Below are 24796 nucleotides of genomic sequence, written 5' to 3'. Positions count from 1 at the left end.
TAAGAGATTAGAATACAATGTATGTGTGTGTATATATATATGTATACATACAAAATACTTGTGTGTAAAGTTATAAATTATATAAATTTTTCTCTACTCAACTTTGTGTGACTGTATTTACTCATTAGTTTTATATAAAACTGTGATTTGGAAGTTCATTTAGGAAGATAAATTTAAAATGTGAATTTAATAGGAATGTTAATATATTTGAGAGAGTCTCTTCAATATATATTATAAAATTTTGTTTAATTTCATAATACACTACTTAGTCAAATGTATTAATTTCTATAAGTATATAATTTGCTAATATTAAATATATCAAAAGTGTAATTTTGGTATTACTACCAGAATATTTTACTATCAAATCTATTGGTATAAAAAAGTAATGAATGAACTGAATATGTTTTTATGAAATGATAGAAATCTAGCTGTTTATGCCTGGCATTGCTTGGTCTTGAGGGGGTGGGAGATTGAAGAGGGTGATAAAAACAATGGTTTTGGTAAGTAAAATGTACATTTATTGACCTCAGTATTTACAAGAATTAAACTGTAAAATGCAAAAAAATTGCTAGGGCTAAAGTTACAAGTATTGGGACCTGACATGTTTGCCCTGTAGACTTAACATTGCATCTTTGTCACTTCACCATACCTGAACCATTGCAGCTTTCTCTCTTCACTGGCGTCATCTACAGCAGCAGTCCCCAACCTTTTTATCGCCGAGGACCGGTCAACGTTTGATATTTTACCGCGGCCCACTGAGGGGGGATGTTGATTGTTTATATTTTAGATTGGTTTAATTTAATAATTTTAATTTAATTGTATTTAAACATGCTTTCAAAATAAAATATAGTTACATCAAAAAATGAATATAATGTGAGTTAACATTTTAACTCACTAGAACGTTAAATCAATTGAACCCTGAGCTTGTTTCTTTGCAACAAGACGGTTCCATCTGGGGGTAATAGGAGACAATGACACCCAAAGTGTGTTTCTTATGTCCAGTTTATTCTGTTGTTCTGTTGTCCATTAAAAAGTTGCACAAACCTGAGAGAAACACACCATAGTAAATAAAATGGAAATACCAGTAATTTAATGTCCCTTGGGAGGCCCGGTACCATTTGATTTGCGGCCTGGTACCAGTCTGCGGCCTGGGGATTGGGGACCACTGATCTACAGGATACAGGATCAGAGCTTTAATTTGATACCAGAACCATATTTCTAGCCCAGTCGTTTACTCAAACTAAGTCAGGCAAACTGAAACCTTTTTTCAGTTAATAGATAGATGATTAATTTTGGTAAATCACTCCAAACTGAACACACACTTCACATCAAATTACATAAGCAATTCAAAAAAACAATTATCTCTTGGCATTAAAACTCTTCAATAAAGGTAAAATATGTACAGAAGTACTTTCAATGATGCATTATTATCTTTATTAAAAAGGTTTAATGCTGAAAGAGTTTTTTTTTTTTCTTTTTTTTTTGCTTTGGAGTGATTTCATTAAAAAGATATTTATCTTGAAATATCAGTGTTCTTTTTAAACCAAATTTTCTAATTTTCTTTCAGAATAAACTGTTACAATATTTTTTTATCTTTACTGATATTGTTAGAAATTTATATCTTAACTAAATTAACATACAGTAAAATTTTCAATATCATTTTCCTTTATCGGTTGTCTCTAGAGTGCATTAATTGTCTGAAAAGTCATACAATAGTAACAAAATGATTGTATAATTTTGGCTAAATTTTGCAACTGTTTTTCTTGCACCTTCACACTCTTCTGGTTGTTACATTTCACATTGTTCATCTCTTAAAAATTGAATAAGGAGGAATAAGTATATTATGCTGTTACTATTGTATGACTTTTCAGACAATGCACTCTAGAGACAAAAAATGCATCAAATGGTTCAAAATGTAAAAAGAAGAATATTTAAAAGGAACGTGCTCAGCAAAATAATAATTAATAACCAAACACCTTTATTGTTGCCAAAAAAATTTAATTAAAACAAAACCATAGGCCATCTTCAGGTTTAAAATGGACAATTGGAAGATGTTTTAAACCTGAAGATGGCCTATGGAATAGGTCGAAAACATTTGTTTTAATTAAATTTTCTCGGCAATGATAAAGGTGTTTGGTTATTAATGAAAGAAGCATATGCAACAAAATTCTATTTTAGCATAAAAACAGATGACTGATTATATTAAAAATTAAACTTGAATATATATCTGATTTGTTTTATGATACTTGTTTATTTTACATTGTGCATTTATGCTAGAAATACATATAATGCATGTCTTTAATGTTTTGCTACTTGTTTTGTTAAATGAGAGATGATATAGAGTTTATTATTAACAGAATGAGAGGTAGAAGAGTATAGGATATGTGAAAGTGAGCTAAAACAATAATGTTAATGAAGGGATCATATTGAAATGCTTTTCTGTGTAGAAAAATTGGTGGTGGCATATGATTATTATACATTTGGAAGATAAATCTGTGTTCTACATGTGAAAAAAATAGATGAAAGTGCTTTCATTTTTGAATTTAAATTTTCTCTGCATTATTGTTATCAAGAATGCATACTCTGAACTCGTAGGCCTAATCAAGTTGAGTCTTTGCTTGTATTTAGATAATGTGTATTAATGTATTCCTGATGATAATGATTTTTATAAATTTCATATCCAAATTAAAAGAGGGTAATTAGGGATATCAAATCATATGCTTCTGAAGTATTTAAAAGCAAGACTTTCTTGTTTCTAACTAATTGACAGATATTTTGTAAGGATAAACTATATACACTAGTGTGTATATATATATATGTATGTATATATATATATATATAAATAAATAAATATCATATTATTTTCTTTAATTCTAAAGCAATTAAAATTTATAATTAAATTATTTATTAATTATAACTAAATATTTTACTTGTTTATTTTTCAGGACATGTACCTTTTTTAAAATGTGGAGCTTTTGTCATTTCTGAAATAGATCCTATTATAGCATTTGTAAATACAAAGGTAAGAGATTAGACAGAATTATATAGATCAATATGTAGCTAATATAACTTCATGCAGTAAATAAACAAACACACCATAAATAAAAAATCCAGCAGCAAAAGAATACTTTAGTATCAGTGGCATGCAGTGACATTTGATGATAGGGAAGCTATGCCGCCCTTGGATAAGATAAGATAAGTATAAAGTTAAGTAGAGGGCTGTCTGTTCAAGACAGACTTAGCCCTATAGTAAGGAAAAGAAGTAAGAAGAAAAGTGAAAGTAACTAGATTAAGAAAAAAGGAGGGGAAGGAAGGCAAGGGTAGGGATCCATGGGTGTTGGCACTGCATTTATTAAAAACAGAAATAGATACATAAATTGGCTACATTGCCTAATACAGATTACAGTAGTTACATAGTAATTGATCCCAATATGTTTATAGAAAACAAATGGTTACAATAGTTTATACAATAATCAGATTACAGAATAAACAAAAAAAAATTTTTTTAGTAGTTTTACAGAAAACAGCAACTTGGTTACATGGCTAAAAGATAAAGTATTAACCTTAATTATCAATTTACATTTTAAATACAAATATTAAAACAAAAGGTTATCATGGTTACTATTTCTTATAAAAATATAGAATTTTCAAAGATGAATTTACTATTTTAAATACAGACAAAATGGCTACAGTGGCTAATAACAATGTGAGCATTACAAAATGGGCAATTACATTACAAAAGTGAAAATAAGTGGCTACAATGCCTAACAGAGAAACAGTATTTACATGGTGGTCTGTTCATTTCAGAGTTCATATTTGCTATTGGTGAAACTTTCATCACTGATATCCTTGCTTGTATTGTCCTCAGAATCAGGTAGGTTATTCCTGGTCTGTGATTGTTCACTGCTTTGCAAAGGGATTGCTAGTTTTCCGATGTTTTTGATGAATTCGGTAAGATGATGCAAGAGGTCCTTGTTGTTGAATACGTCATTTTCCTGTGGAGGCCAAGTCATCCCCTGCATTATGCATTCCCTGTAAAGCTGCTGCTATTTATCTTCATAGTTAGTGCAGTAGTATAGGAAATGTGTTACGTTGTCTTCAATGATGTTGGTCTCACATGTGTTTGTTGTTGCCTTACTGAATCTGAAAAGAGACGACCCAAAGTTTCCATGCCCAGTGAACCACTGGATGATTTCATGGTTTAGTTTAAATGTTGCAATTTTGACAGGGTGAATTTCGTGGAGTCTTGTACACTGGTATGTACAGCAAGAGCTAACTTCTGGAGGTGTAGGTCCCAATCCCTATGGTTTTTCTTCACGTATGCCGCTATCATTCTGCCTAAGGTTCTATTTACTCGCTCCATGAAGTTTGACTGTGGGTGATAAGGTGTAGTTGATATGTGATTTATGGCTAGTTTTTCACATACTTCACTCATAAGTCTTGAGATGAATTGGGGTCCATTATCAGATAATAGATTTTTCGGCATGCCATATCTGCAACAAAATTCATTAACAAAGCAATTCACAACAGTAGGTGCTGTAATATCTTTTAGTGGGAATAATTCCACCCATTTGCTAAAGTAATCTACTATTACGAGCATATAGGCATTACCTCTTTTGGATCTAGGATAAGGTCCTACTATGTCAATACCTACTTTCTCTTCTGGTTTGGAAATTTTTGTACTTTGCAGGAACCCTGCAGGTTTTTGTTGTATCCATTTGGTTGTCTGGCATGTGTGGCAGCTGGCTACATATCGTTTAATCTCTTTATTCATCCCGGGCCAATAACATCTTTGCCTGATTTTCTTGACTGTTTTTCTTGAGCCCAGGTTGACCTGCTGTCGGATGATCATGTAATTCGTTTAATACTGCAGACCTTAGTGTCTCTGGAATTACTGGTCGCGGACATTCGCTGTTGTTCTTCCTATGATGGTAATATAATAAATTATCAATGATTTCATAGTGTCATGACTTACCGATTAATTCTGATGCCGGTCTCGGATCTGTGGGTAGGTCACCCTCCTGCAAGTATTTGTATAACTCTTTCCATTCAGCGTCATTTCGCTGAGCCTGGATTATTTCATCTCTATTAGTGATAAGATGGTTAGTAACTTGGTAGTAATATCAGTTTCCTTTACACTGTCAGTTTCGAGTGGTAATCGAGATAAAACATCTGGAAGCTGGTTATCTTTGCCACCCCTGTGTCTGATAGAAAAGTTAAATTCTTGTAAGCATAATGCCCATCTCATTAGCCTACCTGAAAGGTTTTTCGAACTCTGTAGCCATTGCAGAGCAGCGTGATCGGTAACCACTGTGAAGTCCATCCCATCGAGGAATTCTCAGAACTTTTCCACAGCCCAAACGATGGCTAGGCATTCCAATTCGGTCGTTGTGTAATTTCTCTCAGCTTTCTGGAGGGTTTGGCTTGCGTAGGCTATGGGGCGGTCTTGACAGAGGACGGCCCCTAGTCCTACTGTGCTGGCATTGGTGTAGAGTACAAATGGGACATTGGGTTCAGGTAGCTGTAAAACAGGAGCAGTTATGAGGTGCTCTTTTAATAACTGAAAAGATTTCTCACAGTCAGGACTCCATTTGATCAGAAGTCCATTTGATCTGTTTTTGTCGTAGACAGTACAGTGGTTCAGCTATAGTTGCATAATGCAGAATAAAGCAGCTGTACCAACTACACATAACTAAAAAGGTGCTTAGCTGCTTTGTGTTGTTGGGACGTGGGAATTTTCTGACGGCTTCCACCTTACCTTGGTCTGTAGACAACCCTTTTTCAGTTACATGGAACCCTAAATAATGTACATCTGGTCGGCAAAAATGACTTTTGGTTAATTTGATTGTCAGGCCTGCCTCTGACAGTCTCCACAAAACGTCCTCAAGGTGTCGAAGGTGGTCTGAAAAGATAGAAGAGTAGATAATTTTGTCATCTAAATATACCTCGCAATATTGGGATCTTATTCCATTCAGGACTCTATTCATCAGGTGTTGAAAAGTTGCAGGTACATTTTTCAAGCCGAATGGCATTACTAAAACTCGTAGAGACCTTTGCTAGTAATGAAGCTTGTCTTGGCCCTATCGTTCTTCTTTACTGGTACTTGCCAATACCCTGACGACAAATCCAGTGTAGTAATGAATTTGGCCTTTTTTAGTGAATTCAACAAGTCTAAAATGACAGGCAAAGGAAATTTATTGGTTACCATTATACAATTTAACTTACGATAATCAACACACAGTCTCCAGTCTCCTGTCTTCTTCTTTACCATCACAACAGGGGAAGCCCATGGCGAATTGGAAGTCTGATTATCCCTTCTTTTAGCATTTCAGTGATTTGCCTTTGCATTTCTTTCTGCTTTACAGACGAATACCTATACGGTCTGCTCGAAACTGGTGGAGAATTCTCAGTCTCGATGGCATGTTCTATGTAATTCATGAGTCCAGGTTTGTCACTAAAAATATGTAAAAAGTTATTCAAAACAATTTTTAGTTTTGTTAAATTCTCTCCTTTTAATGGAGTCTGTAATTCCTTTAAGTCGCCTTTAACACTTACCCCAGTATCTGGGATAGCAATTTCCATTTCTAAGTTACAAAAATTTAACGATACCTTATATTTTTGTGGAAGTCTTTTCCAAGCAGGCATGGGAGTATGAGTCTGTTGATCACAACGAGTTCATGGGGTAATACGGTACCATTTAATCGAAGCTTGGCCATAAATACGCCCTTTGTTTTATAGTATCTGCCCTCTATGGCTAATTTAATGTCAGGGCCTGGATGAAGAATCATCCCCAGGGATTTTCGAATAATTTGGCACCACATGTCTGAACTGATTACTGAATGGTCTGCACCTGTGTCAATTCTAGCATTAGTCATTAGGTCGTTAATAAATAAGGTTAGTTCTGATAAGTTTGTTTTAGTTTTCAGTATTAGCCCCAGTTGAGAGGGTTTTTCGTACCTCGAGGACAAAGCCTCCCTTCTTGGCCTTGGTATTAGTTTAACTTCTGGGTTCCCCTCTTACCTTGGACCCTTATAGGTTAGACGTTTTTGGAACAGTCTGGTGTCCCAGTCGCTCGTTTTCGGGGCAGTTCCTTGAATAATGCCCAGTAATTCCACAAGTATAACATCGTACAGGAAATCTTTGGGTCATCTGAGGCCCTCTTTCTGCACTAGGAGATTGAGTCAGTGTGCGTTCAGGCAAACTTTGTCTCAAATGATCCATTTGTTCAACAGATTGGTGGCTGGTCTGTTTTCTCCGAAATTTGTATTCCTTGGCAGTTAACTAATTCATTAAGAGAATAACAATGTCTAACTTCTAGATACTCACGTAAATTTAAAGGCATTTGAGCCATTATGCAGTGGATGATCTCTTCGTCCCTGGCGAGGGGTTTCCACGTACGGTACAGCTGAACAGTGTCCCAAATGTACCGTTCAACATCAGACATACCATCATATGTTTGGCTGAATAATTTCTTTGCTAGAGCGACTTCGTCTGTAAGAGGAGAATACAATTCTTTAAGTAAATGAGAAAAGAGAGGCCAGCTATTACCTACTCATTTCCTTTCATCGTTCCTCCACCATTTAGCTGGAGGACCTTCTAATAAGAAGGCAGCTGTATTGACCCAACGATTAGGTGAGACTTGATTAACAAAAAAATATTGTTCCAGATCCTGGATAAAGTCGTCCACTAGATACTCAGATGTCCCGTTAAATGTTTTAGATGGTGCAAGTTGGACATTGACAATCACCACAGAGGAATTTGGTGTAACTGGTTGGTGAGGGGTAGATGCACCGGTTGGTGGCATATTAGGAATGCTATCCTCCGGATTGGTTCAGCTCCACCTGCTTAAAAGATAAGACAGAAGCGATACTTGCCATACTTTGAGTCAGTGCAGAAACTTGCTGCAATAACGTTGTCAACTGGTGTTGCAAAGTCCGGAACTCCTCACGAGTAATAGTATCTTCTCCAGACCTTTATGTTCTTCCACGCAAAACAATTACGCCACGGCTCAATCTAAAACCTGGAAATTTTCTTTTGACCAATAAAGATCCCTGTTCGGACACCAGTTATGTAATGTACCGTTTACGAAAACAAAACAGAACGGGGTTACACAACATAAGGGTTTAAGTACCAGGCCTGGACTTGTCAAATTAAAACAATAATTTTTAAAACCACAGATAATAATTCACAATAAATATAAGTTTTATTATATTGAAAAAAAATAATGTTAATTAATAGTGTTTTTAGTGATGATGAAGAAAACATTGTTTAATTTATATTAATATGTATCACTTAAAAAAATTTTACTGAAGATATTTATCTTAATTATGAAAATATACTAGCATGATTTTTAATTTTTGGAACCTAACCCTCCTTTTCGTATTAGTTCTTTGTTTCGTATAACACGGATTTGCATAACACAGCAATTTTTTGGAACGTAACTACCGTGTTATACGGGGTTACCTGTACAAGTATATTCATACAACCAATAAGTTGAAAAATAAATCAATACAAATATATTCAATATAAAAATATATCAATACAAAACTTTTATATTGTATCAATTTATTTTTCCACTTATTGGTTGTATGAGTAGCTTTGTATTTATTCATTCCCTCCAAAAGTTGTGAATTGGATGTAATTTGAATTTTTAAACTATGCAAATTCTTTTCGGAATGTTCTTTCAAATGTTAAAAGGAACATTCTCTTCTTGAAAGTGTAGCCTGATGAAAGCCTCTAAAAAAGGCTGAAAATGTTTTGGTTGAATTTAAATTGGTTACTGGAAGAGGTGTGTAAATATGACTGTTTAATCTTAAATTTCAGTTTGGTTTATTGTATTTGACAAATAGTCTTATCATTCTTATATATATGTGCTTTATTTTGGAAGTGAAAATATTCAATGAATAAATGAATTTTTGTTATTTCTAATAGAACATTTATGAAATACTCTAATAAAATATATTTTAGCTGTATTTTCATTCAGAACATTCTAAGAGCTTAGAATGTTATATATTACATCTGGCCAACCCAAATTGTTCTATGGACGATAGTTACATAGGAGGAAGAGAAACATCTCAGTCTACCGTTTTTAATAGAAAATAAAACATGGTAACATGACATGTTGTCTCTGTCTCTATATTCTGTTCCTTGTCAGAAACATTTTGCACTGGCAACCATAAGATGCTACATGGCAAAGTGGGTCATTAAAAGAAACATTCTTCTGATGACCATAATTATATTTAAAGCTTTATACACATGGTTGGCATTTGTTCAGATTGTGATAGTTTATTGAAATTATTAATGGTGACAATGATGCCCCTATTTTAATCATGTGAAACAAACATTACATTTCTGAATATTTAATCAAACATAGCGTAAGAATCGTCGGAGGGCTTCAAAAAAAGGCCAATGGACCATGGATTGTTTTTATTTTAATGTATCAAATTTTTTAATCATTTTATCAATTATCATTTAAGAATGAATCACTAAAATAAGCATAACAAATTTTCCTCAAAAAAATATATCAAAATACAGTTTTTAAAATTTAATTTTTATTATAATATGGTAACTAAGAAAACTGCTACATTCTGAGTTAATTCAGGCCAAATATAATTAAATTTGTGAAAATTAAAAAAATTAAGAAATTATACTTTTGATTTAACTAATTTAAAATGTTAAATAGATAAATCTAATCTATACAGGAAGGTTTTGCTGAAATTTATTTATATTTTTTATATTTCGTAGGGTATTCATCTGAGTCAACATCTCGACGGTGCTCAAAAAGCAGATATGAGAGCGTATATGGCTTTGATTAATGTTGTTCTTGGTAATGCAGAAGTATGTTTATATTAAGTTGCATATATAAATCTTGATTTTTATTGAAATATAACTATCACAGTTTAATGAAGTTTAACTAAAAGAATTTTTATTTTTTCATTTAGGTATAAAAATAAATTTTTAAGGTTTTTTTTATCAATTGAATATCATAAAATATAATAATATATTTTTATAAGAATCTGAATATAATGCATTTTTGAAACATTTTAGTGCTTTCTTGAAAATACTTACACAGTTTGGATGGAAAACTATTTGTCAGGATTGCATAACTATCAAAATTTACATAGGCCATTGTGTAAAGTTTGATATTTATGTAATTTAACAATAACATAAATTGTTTTATTGTTGTTAAATTAAGGACTATTTGTAAAGCATCTCTTTAATTTTTTCAAAAGTTTGGAAGTAAGAATTAATCTCTCAAAACTTCATTCATAAAAGTAACAATGTGAGGTTTTGCAGTTGATGTATGTGAACCTCAATGTTATATAACAGTGGTTCTCAACCTTTTTTGTTGATGTACCCTATTAGCCCATTAGTTGTTTTTCAAGTACCCCTTACATTTTTGTATGTAAATTTTATAATTACTGCATTAGATGTATACAGCCCTTATAACTGAGCGCCATAAAAAAACTCTAACTAACTAACTATAACTAAAAGTGAATTACTTATTTCATGTAAATAATAATAAATTTAATCAGGTATATACATTTATTTATTATTATTTAATAAGTATATTATATAAAATCACAGAAGTCATTTCAATACATGTATAAATTACATTTCCTAAAAATAAATAATTATAATTAACGATAAAGAAAATTTAAATTATTTTACAATAATTTCTAACAAAATTTAATGGGATATTCGTTGCAATAAATCTTCAGCAATTTTTTCAAAATTTGGTTCCCACGTTGTTAAATAGAGATTATAATTGTGTACTGACCTTGAAAGTAATGGCTGCGAATTTATAACGTGCAGAACAATACATGAATCTTTCAATTTTTGTAACAAATGTAACGTCTAAATTTGCTAAATATCAAGTAATGCGCGCATGCAGTGACACGCATTGCATTGAGGGTATGATCCAGGCCTTGTTATTCCTAATACCAGTAGTCCAGTAAAAACATGAAAAGCCCCAATCTTATCAAGCAATAATTATAGAATAGAAAAAATTTTTTTTTCTATTCTAAAATTAATGATTGGTTAATCGTAATTTTACTAGACTACAGGTTCACTCGGCACTAACGGCACAAATAGACAGGCAAATCAAGTGGATAAACAAGTTGTTTAGACTGTTAAAAGGGAAATCACTGTTCACACTGGGATATTTTAAAGCAAGTTTTTGTTGTTTCTTGTGTTAATAATTTATAGCAAATTGATTAACACACACCATTTTATAATGAAAGTTAGATGTACCCCTTCAATTTATGCTCGTACCCCTAGGGGTACATTTACCCCCAGTTGAGAACCGCTGTTATATAATGACATGCCCTGATAGAAAATCAGTGTCACAGGTCTCAATGGAGAGTGACAATGTTCAATTATATTGCATAAACATATTTATTTATCCACATAATTTTGTGAGAATCCGGGGGTTAGAGGTTAATGATCTAACCCTTTTTCTGGCATCGTACTCGTGAAGTCTGCTCATTTGGTCACTGGATGGAAAATTTTCTGTATGAGGTGGGAAAATTGTATAATTTTCCTCTTCTGTCAAATTTACGCATCTTAACTTGTGATTTGATCATCTAATATCTAAGTGCAGGGCCCAATCGAGCAGTGGAGTCCTGAGTAAATTGACAGGGTCCAGACAGGTTAACAAATAACAAAAGCTTAATGAATCAAAATAACGTAAGGTTATTTTGTACAAAAGTATACACTACAAAAGGATAAATATATCTAAATTGACAAATTAGTTACTTATATGTAAGGCAACCAAGAGAGAGAGAGTTTACAGAAATTATTTGAGTATAATACCTTCATATAATCATCATGATATTACTGGTATAGAATTCAATAAATAAATAAGCAATTACCTATAACCAGCATTAATTCTGTATATAAAAACGTTCGTTTATAAGAGAACTAGCTGTTACCCGCGACTTCGCCACTGAGGTTTTGCAAACAAACCCCATTTATATTCAGTATTTCAACAACCATAGTAATTGTTATATAACACCTACTGCCGAGAATGATGAGAATTGCTGAAAATCAAATGAACTATTTTCAATTTGATCAATTTTCTGGATCGTTTACAATCATTCTATAATTGTTCTATAATTTAAAAAGGTTTGAACATTTGGTTAAAAAATCGAAATATATAAAAATATTTATAACAATGTCTGAAATGTTATTAATTTAATACACTTAAGTACTTAATGAAGACTAAACGTAACAAAAAATCACACATAAAATAGTACAGTAGAAGCCATTTTTCCGGTTAAGCCTTAATCCTCCCCCCGCGGGGAAATTTCGAAAAATCCCTTCTTAGTGAGCGTTTTCATGATGTACCCTAACTGTGTACCAAATTTCACCTCTTTAGGTTCAGCAGTTTGCTCTGGGCGATGATGAATCAGTGAGTGAATGAGTCAGTCAGGACAAGCAATTTTATATATATAGATTAATGCTGGTTATAGGTAATTGCTTATTTATTTATTGTATAATATCTTCAACTTGTCCCAATGTCTTCTTGGTTGGGGATCCTTTCAGTTGGAGAAGATGGGAGACGAGAGCTGGCGAGACAAGCTTTGGTCCACTCTTTGAGGTGTGTTTGCTCTGAATCGTGGGTGCAAGCCTGTTATATCCCCATTGGGTGTGGGAATTTGATCAGGTGATTTACGTTGTTATTATAATAATTTCAAGATGTGTCATTGGCTCAGTCGATGAAGGCTATAAGAAATTGACAACTCTGCTGGATTGTTGATGTTCTCTGCAAGGTTAGGTGACTCTTATTACCATATAATTTAAACAATGTGAATGCTCCAACACATCAACAATTAAGTGTTGGGATTTATCTTAGAACCTTTCCCAAAACAAAGGAAGTGAAATTGTTGATCTTGCTAGGATATTTGATCATCTCTTGTTTATCTGACCTGGGGAAGACGGAAATGCCAGGTGGAGATCTGGGTTTTTCCCATGTTATAATTAATCTAATTACTTAATTGCCTCCAGAATCTCACAATTTCAACAGGAATGCAGAATATTTTTAGGACACAAAATTTTCCCTAGAATTATTGCACACTTATTGCACACAAAATAAAACAATTTGCTAACCAATTAATAATTATTGCTACATAGTTTGAAAATTCAAATTAAATCATACAAATAATTAAATAGACCTCTTGTATAATTTGCCAAGTTACACAAAATTGATAAATGATTGTAAAACATTTTAAAATTAAAAGAATGCTTTAATTTAAGCACCTGCCATCATTATAGGATAACATATACAAATCAAATTTGATGTGATATGTCAACTGATAGAAATAAAATTGAAGTCATCACCAACACCATGAATGAACTATTTTTAACACAGTGCCAATGGACTTTTTGATGTCCAAAAATGCAAAATTTATTTATGACTGATGTTTGTGCAGTTTTTTCTGAAAAATGATTTAAGAAATGTATTGATTTTTTGCAAAAAGCTAAACTTTTTGAGTTCTTGACTAACTTTTTCATTATTATTTATTTTTAATTTTATTTATTTGAAAAGGTGGTTATATTTTTTATAATGATTTAAAACGATAATATTTTTTATTTTATAATAAATATACAAAAAATATGAAGGAATTATCTGGATATGAAGGAAAATAATGCTTATAAAATGATAAAATTTCAATGTAGCTATTTAATGGAGATAATTCAGAAAAATCATTTAAATGCAGTTTATTAATTTGCAACTTTTCTGTCTGAATGTAGTTGTGTTCTGTGTCTTCTGCAGACTGTATCTTCAATTTCAGTTTTTAATTTTAAATATAATAAACTTAATTTTGTCCATCGACTCTTAATTGATTCCTGTAGCTTAGTGATGCTTCAGCTAAATCAACTGACCCCTAGGGGGTTGCTAGTGAACAGATTTGTAATCCTGCTCTAGGTGATCAGTAACCATTTAAAAGTAACAACAATTTGAGAAAGAATTTATGAACATGCACTTTTAAAAAAGTGTTCTATGATTAATGAATTTATTTTAAGGAGCAAAATGTTGAGTTTTGGCTCTTTTAAATCATAAAAATAAAATTTAAACATTATATTAATTATAGAGTAGAATTTTAAAATCAGTTATATTTTTGTAATAAATAAAGGCATTTTTATTTATTTCAGTTGTATGTAAGTTGGTGCCACAATGCTACTGTAAATGAGGTAAGATTTACATAGATTTTTTTTTCCAAAATTAGCTTTTATATAAAATGTTATATGTTGCTAGACAATAAATATAAAGTGTGATAAATATAAACAGATGATAAAGTTTAGTGAAAGAGGAGTAGTTAGTGTGACTTACACAACACTTTTATGAGTTGTTGTAGATTTAATATACAAACACCTTTCAACCAATATAGATCTAGTTTTTATATAGGATGTTATATATAACTAGACAATAAATATAAATGGTTTTTCATAAACAACTATATGCATTTTGTCTACTTATGCTACTCTACAATGTATTCATACTTTGATTATTGCTTAAAAACGTATATATGTTTACTAATTAGTAGTATATTAAATTCAATCATTTGCAGAATTTCATTAATTTCTTTCTTATAAAGTTCAGATGCATTACTGTGTAATTTATGAATATATAACTTAATTTAAATTGTTGTCAGATTAAATTTGAAATTTTATTTAAATTTGGAGATAATTTTTCTTAATAAATTAAGTAGTTAAAACACATGAAAAAGTTAACAAGTGACTTGGATTTTGTACCTGTCCAGAACACAATACAGTAATACCTCAACTTATGCTATCCCGATTTACACAAACCCGGAGTTATGCGATTTTCAAATCTCATCAATTCGTCTTTTGTTTGAGTGCCATGCAACTTATGATTATTCACTCCCCCCACACTATTGTTCAGTTTACATGTTTGGACGTGTCATGCGGAATCGATGCATAGTTACAATTTATTTTGTGTTATTTATTTCTGTGTTTGTTATATCTATGGAGACTTCAGAGACTCTATGTGGTGATTTCTTGTAACCGTGAACGAATCAAAAGACGAAATAAGATTAACGAGAACATTTATTAGTTTACAAAAATCCGACTTACATTTTACACAAATTGCAAAATTATACCCCGACTTACGCAAATTCGACTTACGCGGTTATCGCTTGGTTCCACCTATCACATAAGTTTGGGGTATTACTGTATATTACATTCCAAATATTTTATAACAAAAATATATATATTGGTTTTTTAAAAATAGCTACAGTAGAGCGTTGATTATCTGAAAGAATTCCAGTCGGCAAATTTAAATTTTCGCCAGCACTGGGGCGCTGCAATCTTTGGTTATGTCTTGGGCTACTCAAATATTTTATGTTTTTGATACTAAATTAACTTCTGAAGTATAATTNTGCAATCTTTGGCTATGTCTTGGGCTACTCAAATATTTTATGTTTTTGATACTAAATTAACTTCTGAAGTATAATTTTTTATTGTTTTTATATTTTTCAATATATTTATTTTGTTTGTACAAAATAAAAAAATAATTTTTAACGATACAATAGTCTTTGTTAGGCTTAACACCGACAAAAATTCAACGCGAAGCGACATGCAACGGAGAAAAATTTCAACATGGGATAAATTAATATATTTTTTTGTACATAATTGGTTATCCGAAATATCGATTTTCTGAACAACCCCAATCCCCAATTGATTCGGATAATCGATGCTCTACTGTATGTATAAAGTCTAATTAACTTATTATTTCTTCAAATAGTTTTGAGTTTTAAGGCATATTTATATTTACAGTAACTAGCAAGTGAATATGAAACTGGGAAACAAGCATCAAAATGTCAATATATTTATATGTGAAGTGAGCAAATAGATCACAAGTCTTCTATGTGAGCATAAAATTGCTATAATGGACTCAGGAAAAAACAGCAAAATGGTGTAACAAAGGCTTTAATTGAACAGAATATTGCGTTTTGGGTATTATATCTCTCTTTAATTCTGTTTATGGCGTATCTGATAGTACAAAACATAGACTTAAATTATGCTATTTTAATAGTTTTATACATTTAGAACAATATGATATAACAACAATTATAATTAGAAGACTATAATCTTATGAAGTGATAATTACCTGATATTTAAAATGATAAATTGTTTGCTATTTTAAAGTCTTGCGGAATAACATGTTTACTTATATATATATATATATATATGTTAGGCTCAAAGACCAAAATCGCTCATTGAGAGAAAAAAAATGACCACAACACGTTGTGGCTAACTCAAAATGACCACAAAGTGAAATTTGCATTGTGGCTTTCATGATATTTGACCACTACACATTGTAGTGATTAAGAAAAGCCATAACGCATTCTGAACGTTAGCTGATGCAACCACGATACGAAGGATAGGTTGTAACTTGTCAATGGGCACATTGTAAACACTTGCGGAGTTTGTATTGTGTTCATCCTTGACCAGTGCTGCCATTTCTAGGGTAATTACCCTTTTCTAGAATAATTTCAACCTCTCAGAGTAATATTTCGGTAGTCTTATATTTAGGGTAAATCTAGGGTAAAACTACCCTGTGTTCTGATGCTATTATTTATCACTCCACAAGTTTTGCTGGAAAAAGTTTTAGCCTAAAATCATTGTTTTTCCTTATAACTGGAGGGTTTTAGGATAGGACAACAGAAGCTAAAGAAATAATGCAGATTGATGCTAGGTACATGGGTGTACACTGTACAGTGATACTTTGGTTTTCGTTGATAATCCATTCGAAAACAATTGGTGAAATCTGAAACCGATGATAACTGAAGTCATTGAAAACCGAGGTATTACTGTATATTACACCCGAGTAGGATTTCACTTTTCTCAACCTTCATGCCATTGAGCCATTGGCACTCTCCATATCAGATGTAAATTAATACCTCTGATAAAGCCTAAAAATCCTAAGACATTTTAGTTACTAAAATTTTCAAAAACAGTAAGAATTGTTCTGATTATTAATTCACAATAATAGTACAGGGATCTGTGTCAAAGAATCGTTCATCTTTTTTTTATTCGAGCTTGAGCTCGAGCTTGGAGAGTTTTCTCAACTTAGGGTAATTTTCTGCAGTTGAAACTGGTTTGATTGTTTTAGTTGGGGTGTCTAATGTTAATAGGGGACATGCAGCTCCCAGAAATGTTTTAGTAGTAGTAATGAGCATTAATCCATCAGTCTCTATCAGTTAGAAAACAAGTCTTCTTAATCGACTTTATGCTCGTAATGAGTTTACAATTTCTACAGTAACTTTATTAACATTCAGAATGCACCCTCAACTTTATTAACACTTTGCTCAGCATCCATGTTAACATCTGGAAGTAGCAAGAGTTTATAATGTGTCACTGTAAAAGATATTGTATTGATAAAAATGCAAATGTTGCTCAAAGAACATAAAATGCATGAATAATTAAATGTTGTTGTAAAGTAACCAAGTTGAATTTCTGTATATGGTGAATAAGTTTGTTACCTGCGTATATAAGATGATTGAAGATAAGTAAATCATAATGAAAAAGAAAGTTTTATTTTCTTATCTCTCATTACTAGTTAACATTCAGAACGTGTGGTGGCTTTTAACCATAATAAATCTGTCGCATAGTGGTTTTTAACTTTAGCAACTGATTTTTATTTTATCGTGTATAGCAAGGGTGGGCAACCTTTTTTATAACATGGGCCAGAATAAATTTTACGTTTTTTCCGCGGGCCATAGTAGTTAATTGACACCTTGTGACCTGTAAATTTTTAGTCTGCAAATATGAAATAAATAAATAAATAAATAAAAAGAAATTAATTACTACAGTCGACCCCCCTATAACACTGTTGATTATTCCGTTTTATATGAATTCCATGTTGTATGAGTCACTTAGATTTTACAAATGCGTGTGCCGGGCTGTGAACGGCTCACCTATTTGTAAAATCTAAGTGACTTTAAACACAATAAAAACAGCACTATGTAGTTGGATACGACAGACATTACATTTTCTAATTGCATAGCTTTTGCACATAGATTTTCTTGATGGATGATGCGATGAGATATAAATAATTTAGAAAAATTCTGTTCTCCCATTTTTTGTTTGAATAAGGAAATGACTCCCTTATTTTTTCCTGTCATTGCTGCCACAACACTTCAGAAAATAATATTCAATTTAAACTAGACGAATTACATCGGAAAATATTTATTTATAATTTCTTCTAAACATCTCGCGGGCTGGATAGAAACTTTTCGCAGGCCAGCTACGGCCCGCGGGCCGGGGGTTGCCCACCGTTGGTGTATAGTATATCAAGTACCTACAAGTATATGTAATTAGACCTTTAGCACTTTTTAGCAAAACAAACTAAACAAATGTGTATTTTTCTCCATATATTTTATTTCTTTGAAATTTTTTTAAGTATGAAAATTAAATTTCTAGGAAAATTTGTAGAACTAATGTTGTTCAGCATTAAAAATTGTAAATGAAAATGTTTTGAGCCTATAATACATATTTTAAAGTTACAAACCACTGTGCGTCGTATGATCCTGTATCGTGGTTGCATCAGCTAACACCCAGAATGCGTTATGGCTTTTCTTAATCACCATAATGCGTAGTGGTCAAATATCATGAAAGCCATGATGCAAATTTCGCTTTGTGGCCATTTTGAAATGACCACAACGTGTTGTGGTTGTTGTTTTTTTTGCTCAATGAGTGATTTTGATCTTTGAGCATAACATACACACATATATATACATTCCATCCAACAATAATAGAACATCTTGACTTCCAACTTTTTATTATTTTCATGTATCTTTAATGAAATTTTCTAGTACTGTACATCTTATAGTAAGAGATAATAATTATTGCACTAATTTGGAGAAAAATGATTAATAAACAAAAGAGCTAGGTACTATTAGCAAAAATAGAATGTCCAACATTAATAGAACATCTTGACTTATGATATCTTTAATTTAAAGTTAGTAGCTGGTTTTGCTACCATTTTTGGAAATAAGCTGAAAAATATGATTAGACATTGAATTAATCAAAGATTGCATTTGTTCTTGTGGAATATTGTCCCATGCTTCAATGAGATCAGTCTTTAGTTCATTGGCAGTCTTGTATTGCTTTCCACTGCTAAACATTGGAAAACCAAGTCATTCAAAAGATTTTCAATTGGGTTTAAATCTGCACTGAGGAGTGGCCAGTCCAGAAGTTGGACGTTCTTGCTCTGAAAAAAAGGATAATATTGATTTTGATTCATGGAAGCTTGCATTATCCTGCAGGAATTCAAAGATCTGTCCAGCAATTTTCTGTCCATAAGTTTGGAACTAACTGCCTCCATACAAGCTCCTGATAAATTTCAGAGTTGTTTCAACCTTCAATAAATACTACATCTGTTTTTCCATTCCATCCAATCCCCACCCAGGTGAGAAGTATACCACCACCAGCTACTCTGTTTGAGTACTGCTTTTGATCTAGTAGTTTGTCTGCCCAATAATAATTAAAACCATCAGGTCTGTCGAGATTTCACTTTTTCTCATTCGAGAAGATTATTTTCACCATCCTTCCCTTTTTCAAAGTTATTTCTGGCAAACTGTAATCAAAGTTGTTTGTGTTTCTCCTTGAGCTGGTTGCCTGTCTTCATTTTGATGAAAGAAACATTGTCTGTTGATCTCAAAACATTTGTTGATTTACTGTTGATTTACTGCAGCCCAGCTTCAATTTATTTTTGATTTTTTGAAGGTGTGTGTTTCCTTGCAGTGCACGTAGAACAATTGCATGTCATTCTCTAGATGTGTTGAACTCTTGCACCTACTGTTTTGTTTTCCTGTTTGTTGCTCCTTATTATTGAGATACTTTGAGATTGTTGAATGAGGTCTTCCAAAATTTTTAGCAATTCAAGTTACTTTTCTCCCTTTCTGGTGAAATACATCAATTTTCATCTTCTCCTCTACAATTAGGTCCTTACCATGTCCCATTTTTAATAATAAGGTTACTATGAAATTTACTAAATCTTTCTTTTCACTTGTTGATCTTATTTTTATGTAAATTTTGTGGATTCCAATAATTACTTTCTTTGTAATTAATTCCAATCAGTACATGTTCTATTAATGTTGGACATGATATTTTTGATGATAATATCTGACTCTTTTGTTTATTAATAATTTTTCTCAAAACTTATGCAATAATTCTTGATATTTTGCTAACAAATATATTAGAAAATTTCATCAAAGTTACATGAAAATAATGGAGAGTTTCTCTAGGCAATCACTGTATGTTCTATTATTGTTGGAAGAAATCTATATATGATTGGGAGTAAAGTACAGGCATATCTTCACTGTAGTGTTGTTACAGACAAACTGCTTAGAAAACAATGTAAATCTCCTTGTTTTCTAAGCAGTTTGTCTGTAACAACACTATAGTGGAGATATATATGATTGAGAGTAAAGTACAGGCATATGTATATACAGTAGACCCCCCCTATAACACGGTAGATATGTTCCATTTTATATGAATTCCATGTTTTACAAGTCACTTAAATACATGAGCCAATCACAGCCCGGCACGTGTACAGTTTAGGGACTACAGCTGTTTGAAAGGTTTTCTTCCATAAAATTAATCGATTCTAGACTAATTTGACTCATTTCCAAAACACATATAATTTTTTGGGAATAATCCATATAAATTATGCTATAAACAAAAAATTGTAGCATTACTTACCAAGTTTGCACCGTTCGATGACCCCATTGCTTAAGCTTGTTTTCGTCATGGAGCAGTGCATCGAACAGCGGGTTCGTGTTTTCTGATAAGTTATTTTTCTGCAAAAAATTTGCTGAACTTTGGAGACATCATTAATATAAATATAATTTTTATGGCTGTTAAATAATAAATGGTTTTTAGTAGGTCTGCTGCTCATTTAAACTCAACAGTTTGTGCAATATCCGCNTCTTTTTACTAAGTTCTGAACATAAATTTAATTTGTTTAGTGTAAATGAAGATTTATTTGGTTCAAATGTAGTCTGTTAGAGGATCTCTCAAACCATTCAAAAACTATAGCAGGAATGCTCGGTTCCATTTAAAATGCTTTAAACAATATGTCGAGTTTAGGAACTTGGGGTTTTCCTATTCTGTTAGCTGGGATAAATGTCAGTTTCACTGAGATGGAGTTTGATTTACATTAAAACTTACACAATTTTACCTGGGAATTTTTGGGAGTGGCCTCAGAGTGAGGGTTTTACTATACTACTGTTTCTTAAAATTTCTATGCAAATACACTAATAATTTTGCCAGTCTGAAATTGTTTACTGCAGAAAGTGCTATGGTAAGTTTCTAACCAGTTTTAACAACAATGTGAATGCTTAGATTAAAAGAACATATATTTTATTTAGTTGTTTATTTATTCTATTGTATATTTTTTATAGTACTAAGAAAATAAGTTCAGTAAGAAATCTTATAGGAATAAGAATATGATTTATATCTATATTATACAGTAGCTATTAGACAGAGATAAATCGTGATTATGTGAATGCTTAGATTAAAAGAACATATATTTTATTTAGTTGTTTATTTATTCTATTGTATATTTTTTACAGTACTAAGAAAATAAGTTCAGTAAGAAATCTTATAGGAATAAGAATATGATTTATATCTATATTATACAGTAGCTATTAGACAGAGATAAATTGTGATTATGTTGTTTTATATTATAGAAATTATGGATTACAGTTTATAATAATAAATTTTCAGTGCTGCATTATTTTTTGATTTTTGAAGTTTAAATTTATAAATGTTGTTATACCATAATTATTATTCTAAATATATAAAACTGTTAAAATAGCATAATTTAAGTCTATGTTTTGTACTCCCAGATATGCCATAAACAGAATTGAAGAGGGATATAATACCTGAAATGCATATTCTATTTGATTAAAGTTTATTTTTACACCATTTTGCTGTTTTTCCTCTACAATAAGTCTGTTATAGTAATTTTATGCTCACATAAAAGACATTAATACAACCAGTACAAGGAACTTTTAAATCAAAGCATATGTCATTAGGTAGTTGTAAAGAGGGTCATGTGCATGCCACGAATTTGTTTGATCTGCTGTTCTGGCTCAGCTGTAAACATTCATTTGCTTGCTTATTTTTTTCTAGCAGTATAAATGACTAAGTTATAATTACATTGATTAATAATTGAGTAATTTGCTCACTTGCTCTCTAGACACTGGAAGTATAAATGAGCCCTTAGTTTTGTGTGCCAAAATCTTATATAAGATAAAACACAAAAGTGTACTATAAAGTTCAAAAATGTCTTTGTGAAATCAATAATTTAGACATGATATATATATATCATGTCTAAATTATTGATTTCACATTAAATTATTGATATATATATCAATAATTAACTATAGATATATATATATATTTAAAAGCTATTGTAAGTTATAAATTAAAATTTTAACTTTTTAGTTGGTATGCCAAGTAAAATTTTTCCATTAGCATGTTTTGTGACTAGTAGTTTTTCATTTTAAAGTTTTATAATAAATGAAATTATGTCTAGTATGAATTCTATGCTAGCCGGATGGATGACTGAGTGGTTAAGGTTGCATCCTACCACTCTGGGAGACCCAAATTGAATTCCGATGGGTTGAAAAACCCCAGAAAGTTTTTTGGGGTGGTCTCCAAAAAAAATTCTAGTCTTTCAACACTTGGGCAGACCATTGTAGGTTTGGTGCCCTGCTTTTTGTGGGCCCTCTTAGTGTCCACAATGCAAAAAGAGTTAAAGTTTGAATTCTTTTATGTAGTTTATTTCTCAAGTGTACAGATCAGTTATTTTTTTCATACTTTTTCAATTTGATTTGACACAACTTATTAACAACAAGAAAAAATTTCACTAATTACACCTTCTGATGACAATTATTTTCATGTTAGGAGTTATATAAGTAATTTAGACTTACTATTAGAATATTGAAAAATAAATTTTAATATAATAACTTTATCCAACATTATTCACAAAAAAGAAATGTGAAAATGACTTTCCATCTGGTAATTGGATGAAATACAATATTTTTCTGGTATATTATTACTTCTAGTTATTACAAATTAATGTAAAATAATACACAAACACTTATCAAAAGTCAGATAGAAGAGAGGAAAATTCACATAATCCAACATAATAATAATAAATTTACAAACTTTATATTTACAGTTAAATCTCATTTATGTGGCCACCTTTGGGGTATACAATTCTTGTGATGTGGTCACCTAGTAGGGTTATGAAAAATTAATATACAGACTGTAAATAGAATACTGTACTGAATCCCATTAAAAGTTTAATATGAATTATAAAAAGAAACAATAATAATTTCACATAATACTGTACATTTTAATATACAGTAATTATAACGTTCATGCAGAGTAATGTATTAACACTGAAAAATAGTACTGAAATATAGGGTTTGTGTACAATGAATGCAAGATGTTTGCAGTAGGTTTTGTTCAAGTGTTGTACAGTAATTGTTTAGACTGAATCAATATGTCTATGAAATGGTGGCAAAGGTTTTATTTAAATAATATATATTAACAGAATAATTCAAAAAAAATTATTAAATAGAAATGATTAAATATGCAAAAGTGTCATAAGTAGCAGAGAAAATTATTAATAAAGAAACCAGCTTTTATATTGAGCTTGACAATATTTTTCTTCATCGAGTATTGCAAGTTACTATCGGTGACATATAGACTGATTTACATAGCTATGTTTTTACAAAATACAATCAGGTGTCATGTAAAATTATTAGACAAATATATAATAGTCTTTCTTTTTACTAAGTTCTGAACATAAATTTAATTTGTTTAGTGTAAATGAAGATTTATTTGGTTCAAATGTAGTCTGTTAGAGGATCTCTCAAACCATTCAAAAACTATAGCAGGAATGCTCGGTTCCATTTAAAATGCTTTAAACAATATGTCGAGTTTAGGAACTTGGGGTTTTCCTATTCTGTTAGCTGGGATAAATGTCAGTTTCACTGAGATGGAGTTTGATTTACATTAAAACTTACACAATTTTACCTGGGAATTTTTGGGAGTGGCCTCAGAGTGAGGGCTTTACTATACTACTGTTTCTTAAAATTTCTATGCAAATACACTAATAATTTTGCCAGTCTGAAATTGTTTACTGCAGAAAGTGCTACGGTAAGTTTCTAACCAGTTTTAACAACAATGTGAATGCTTAGATTAAAAGAACATATATTTTATTTAGTTGTTTATTTATTCTATTGTATATTTTTTATAGTACTAAGAAAATAAGTTCAGTAAGAAATCTTATAGGAATAAGAATATGATTTATATCTATATTATACAGTAGCTATTAGACAGAGATAAATCGTGATTATGTTGTTTTATATTATAGAAATTATGGATTACAGTTTATAATAATAAATTTTCAGTGCTGCATTATTTTTTGATTTTTGAAGTTTAAATTAGTGAGTTAAGTATTTTTTTATTAAATTAACAATAATTACAAGATATATATATACAGTATATACATTAGCTGTTACTCATGGCTTTGCCCGCACGGATTTTGCAAGCAAACCCCATTTATATTCAGTATTTCAACAACCATAGTAATTGTTATATAACACCTGCCGGTGAAAATGATGAGAATTGCCGAGAATCAAACAAACTATTTTCAATTTGATCAATTTTCTGAAACGTTTACAATCATTCTATAATCGAACCAATATGCAATAACAAATTCGAATTTAAAACGGTTCGAACATTT

General features: G+C 31.2%; 1 protein-coding gene across 1 annotated transcript in view; it reads left to right on the top strand.

The window, feature by feature from the left end:
* LOC111622680 (metaxin-2-like) overlaps nt 1-24796 on the top strand; it is a 38662-nt gene that overhangs the window by 9489 nt on the left and 4377 nt on the right. The window contains exons 4-6 of the mRNA XM_023365106.1: nt 2946-3022; nt 9745-9837; nt 14158-14196. Coding sequence (XP_023220874.1) covers nt 2946-3022; nt 9745-9837; nt 14158-14196 — 209 coding nt within the window. The remainder of the gene's footprint in view (nt 1-2945; nt 3023-9744; nt 9838-14157; nt 14197-24796) is intronic.

Source organism: Centruroides sculpturatus, unplaced genomic scaffold (genome assembly GCF_000671375.1).
Source record: "Centruroides sculpturatus isolate CEXI.00-Female unplaced genomic scaffold, Cexi_2.0 scaffold168, whole genome shotgun sequence".
Lineage (NCBI taxonomy): Eukaryota > Metazoa > Arthropoda > Arachnida > Scorpiones > Buthidae > Centruroides > Centruroides sculpturatus.
The sequence above is the reverse complement of the archived record's forward strand: the minus strand, read 5'-3'. Positions and strand labels throughout refer to the sequence as shown.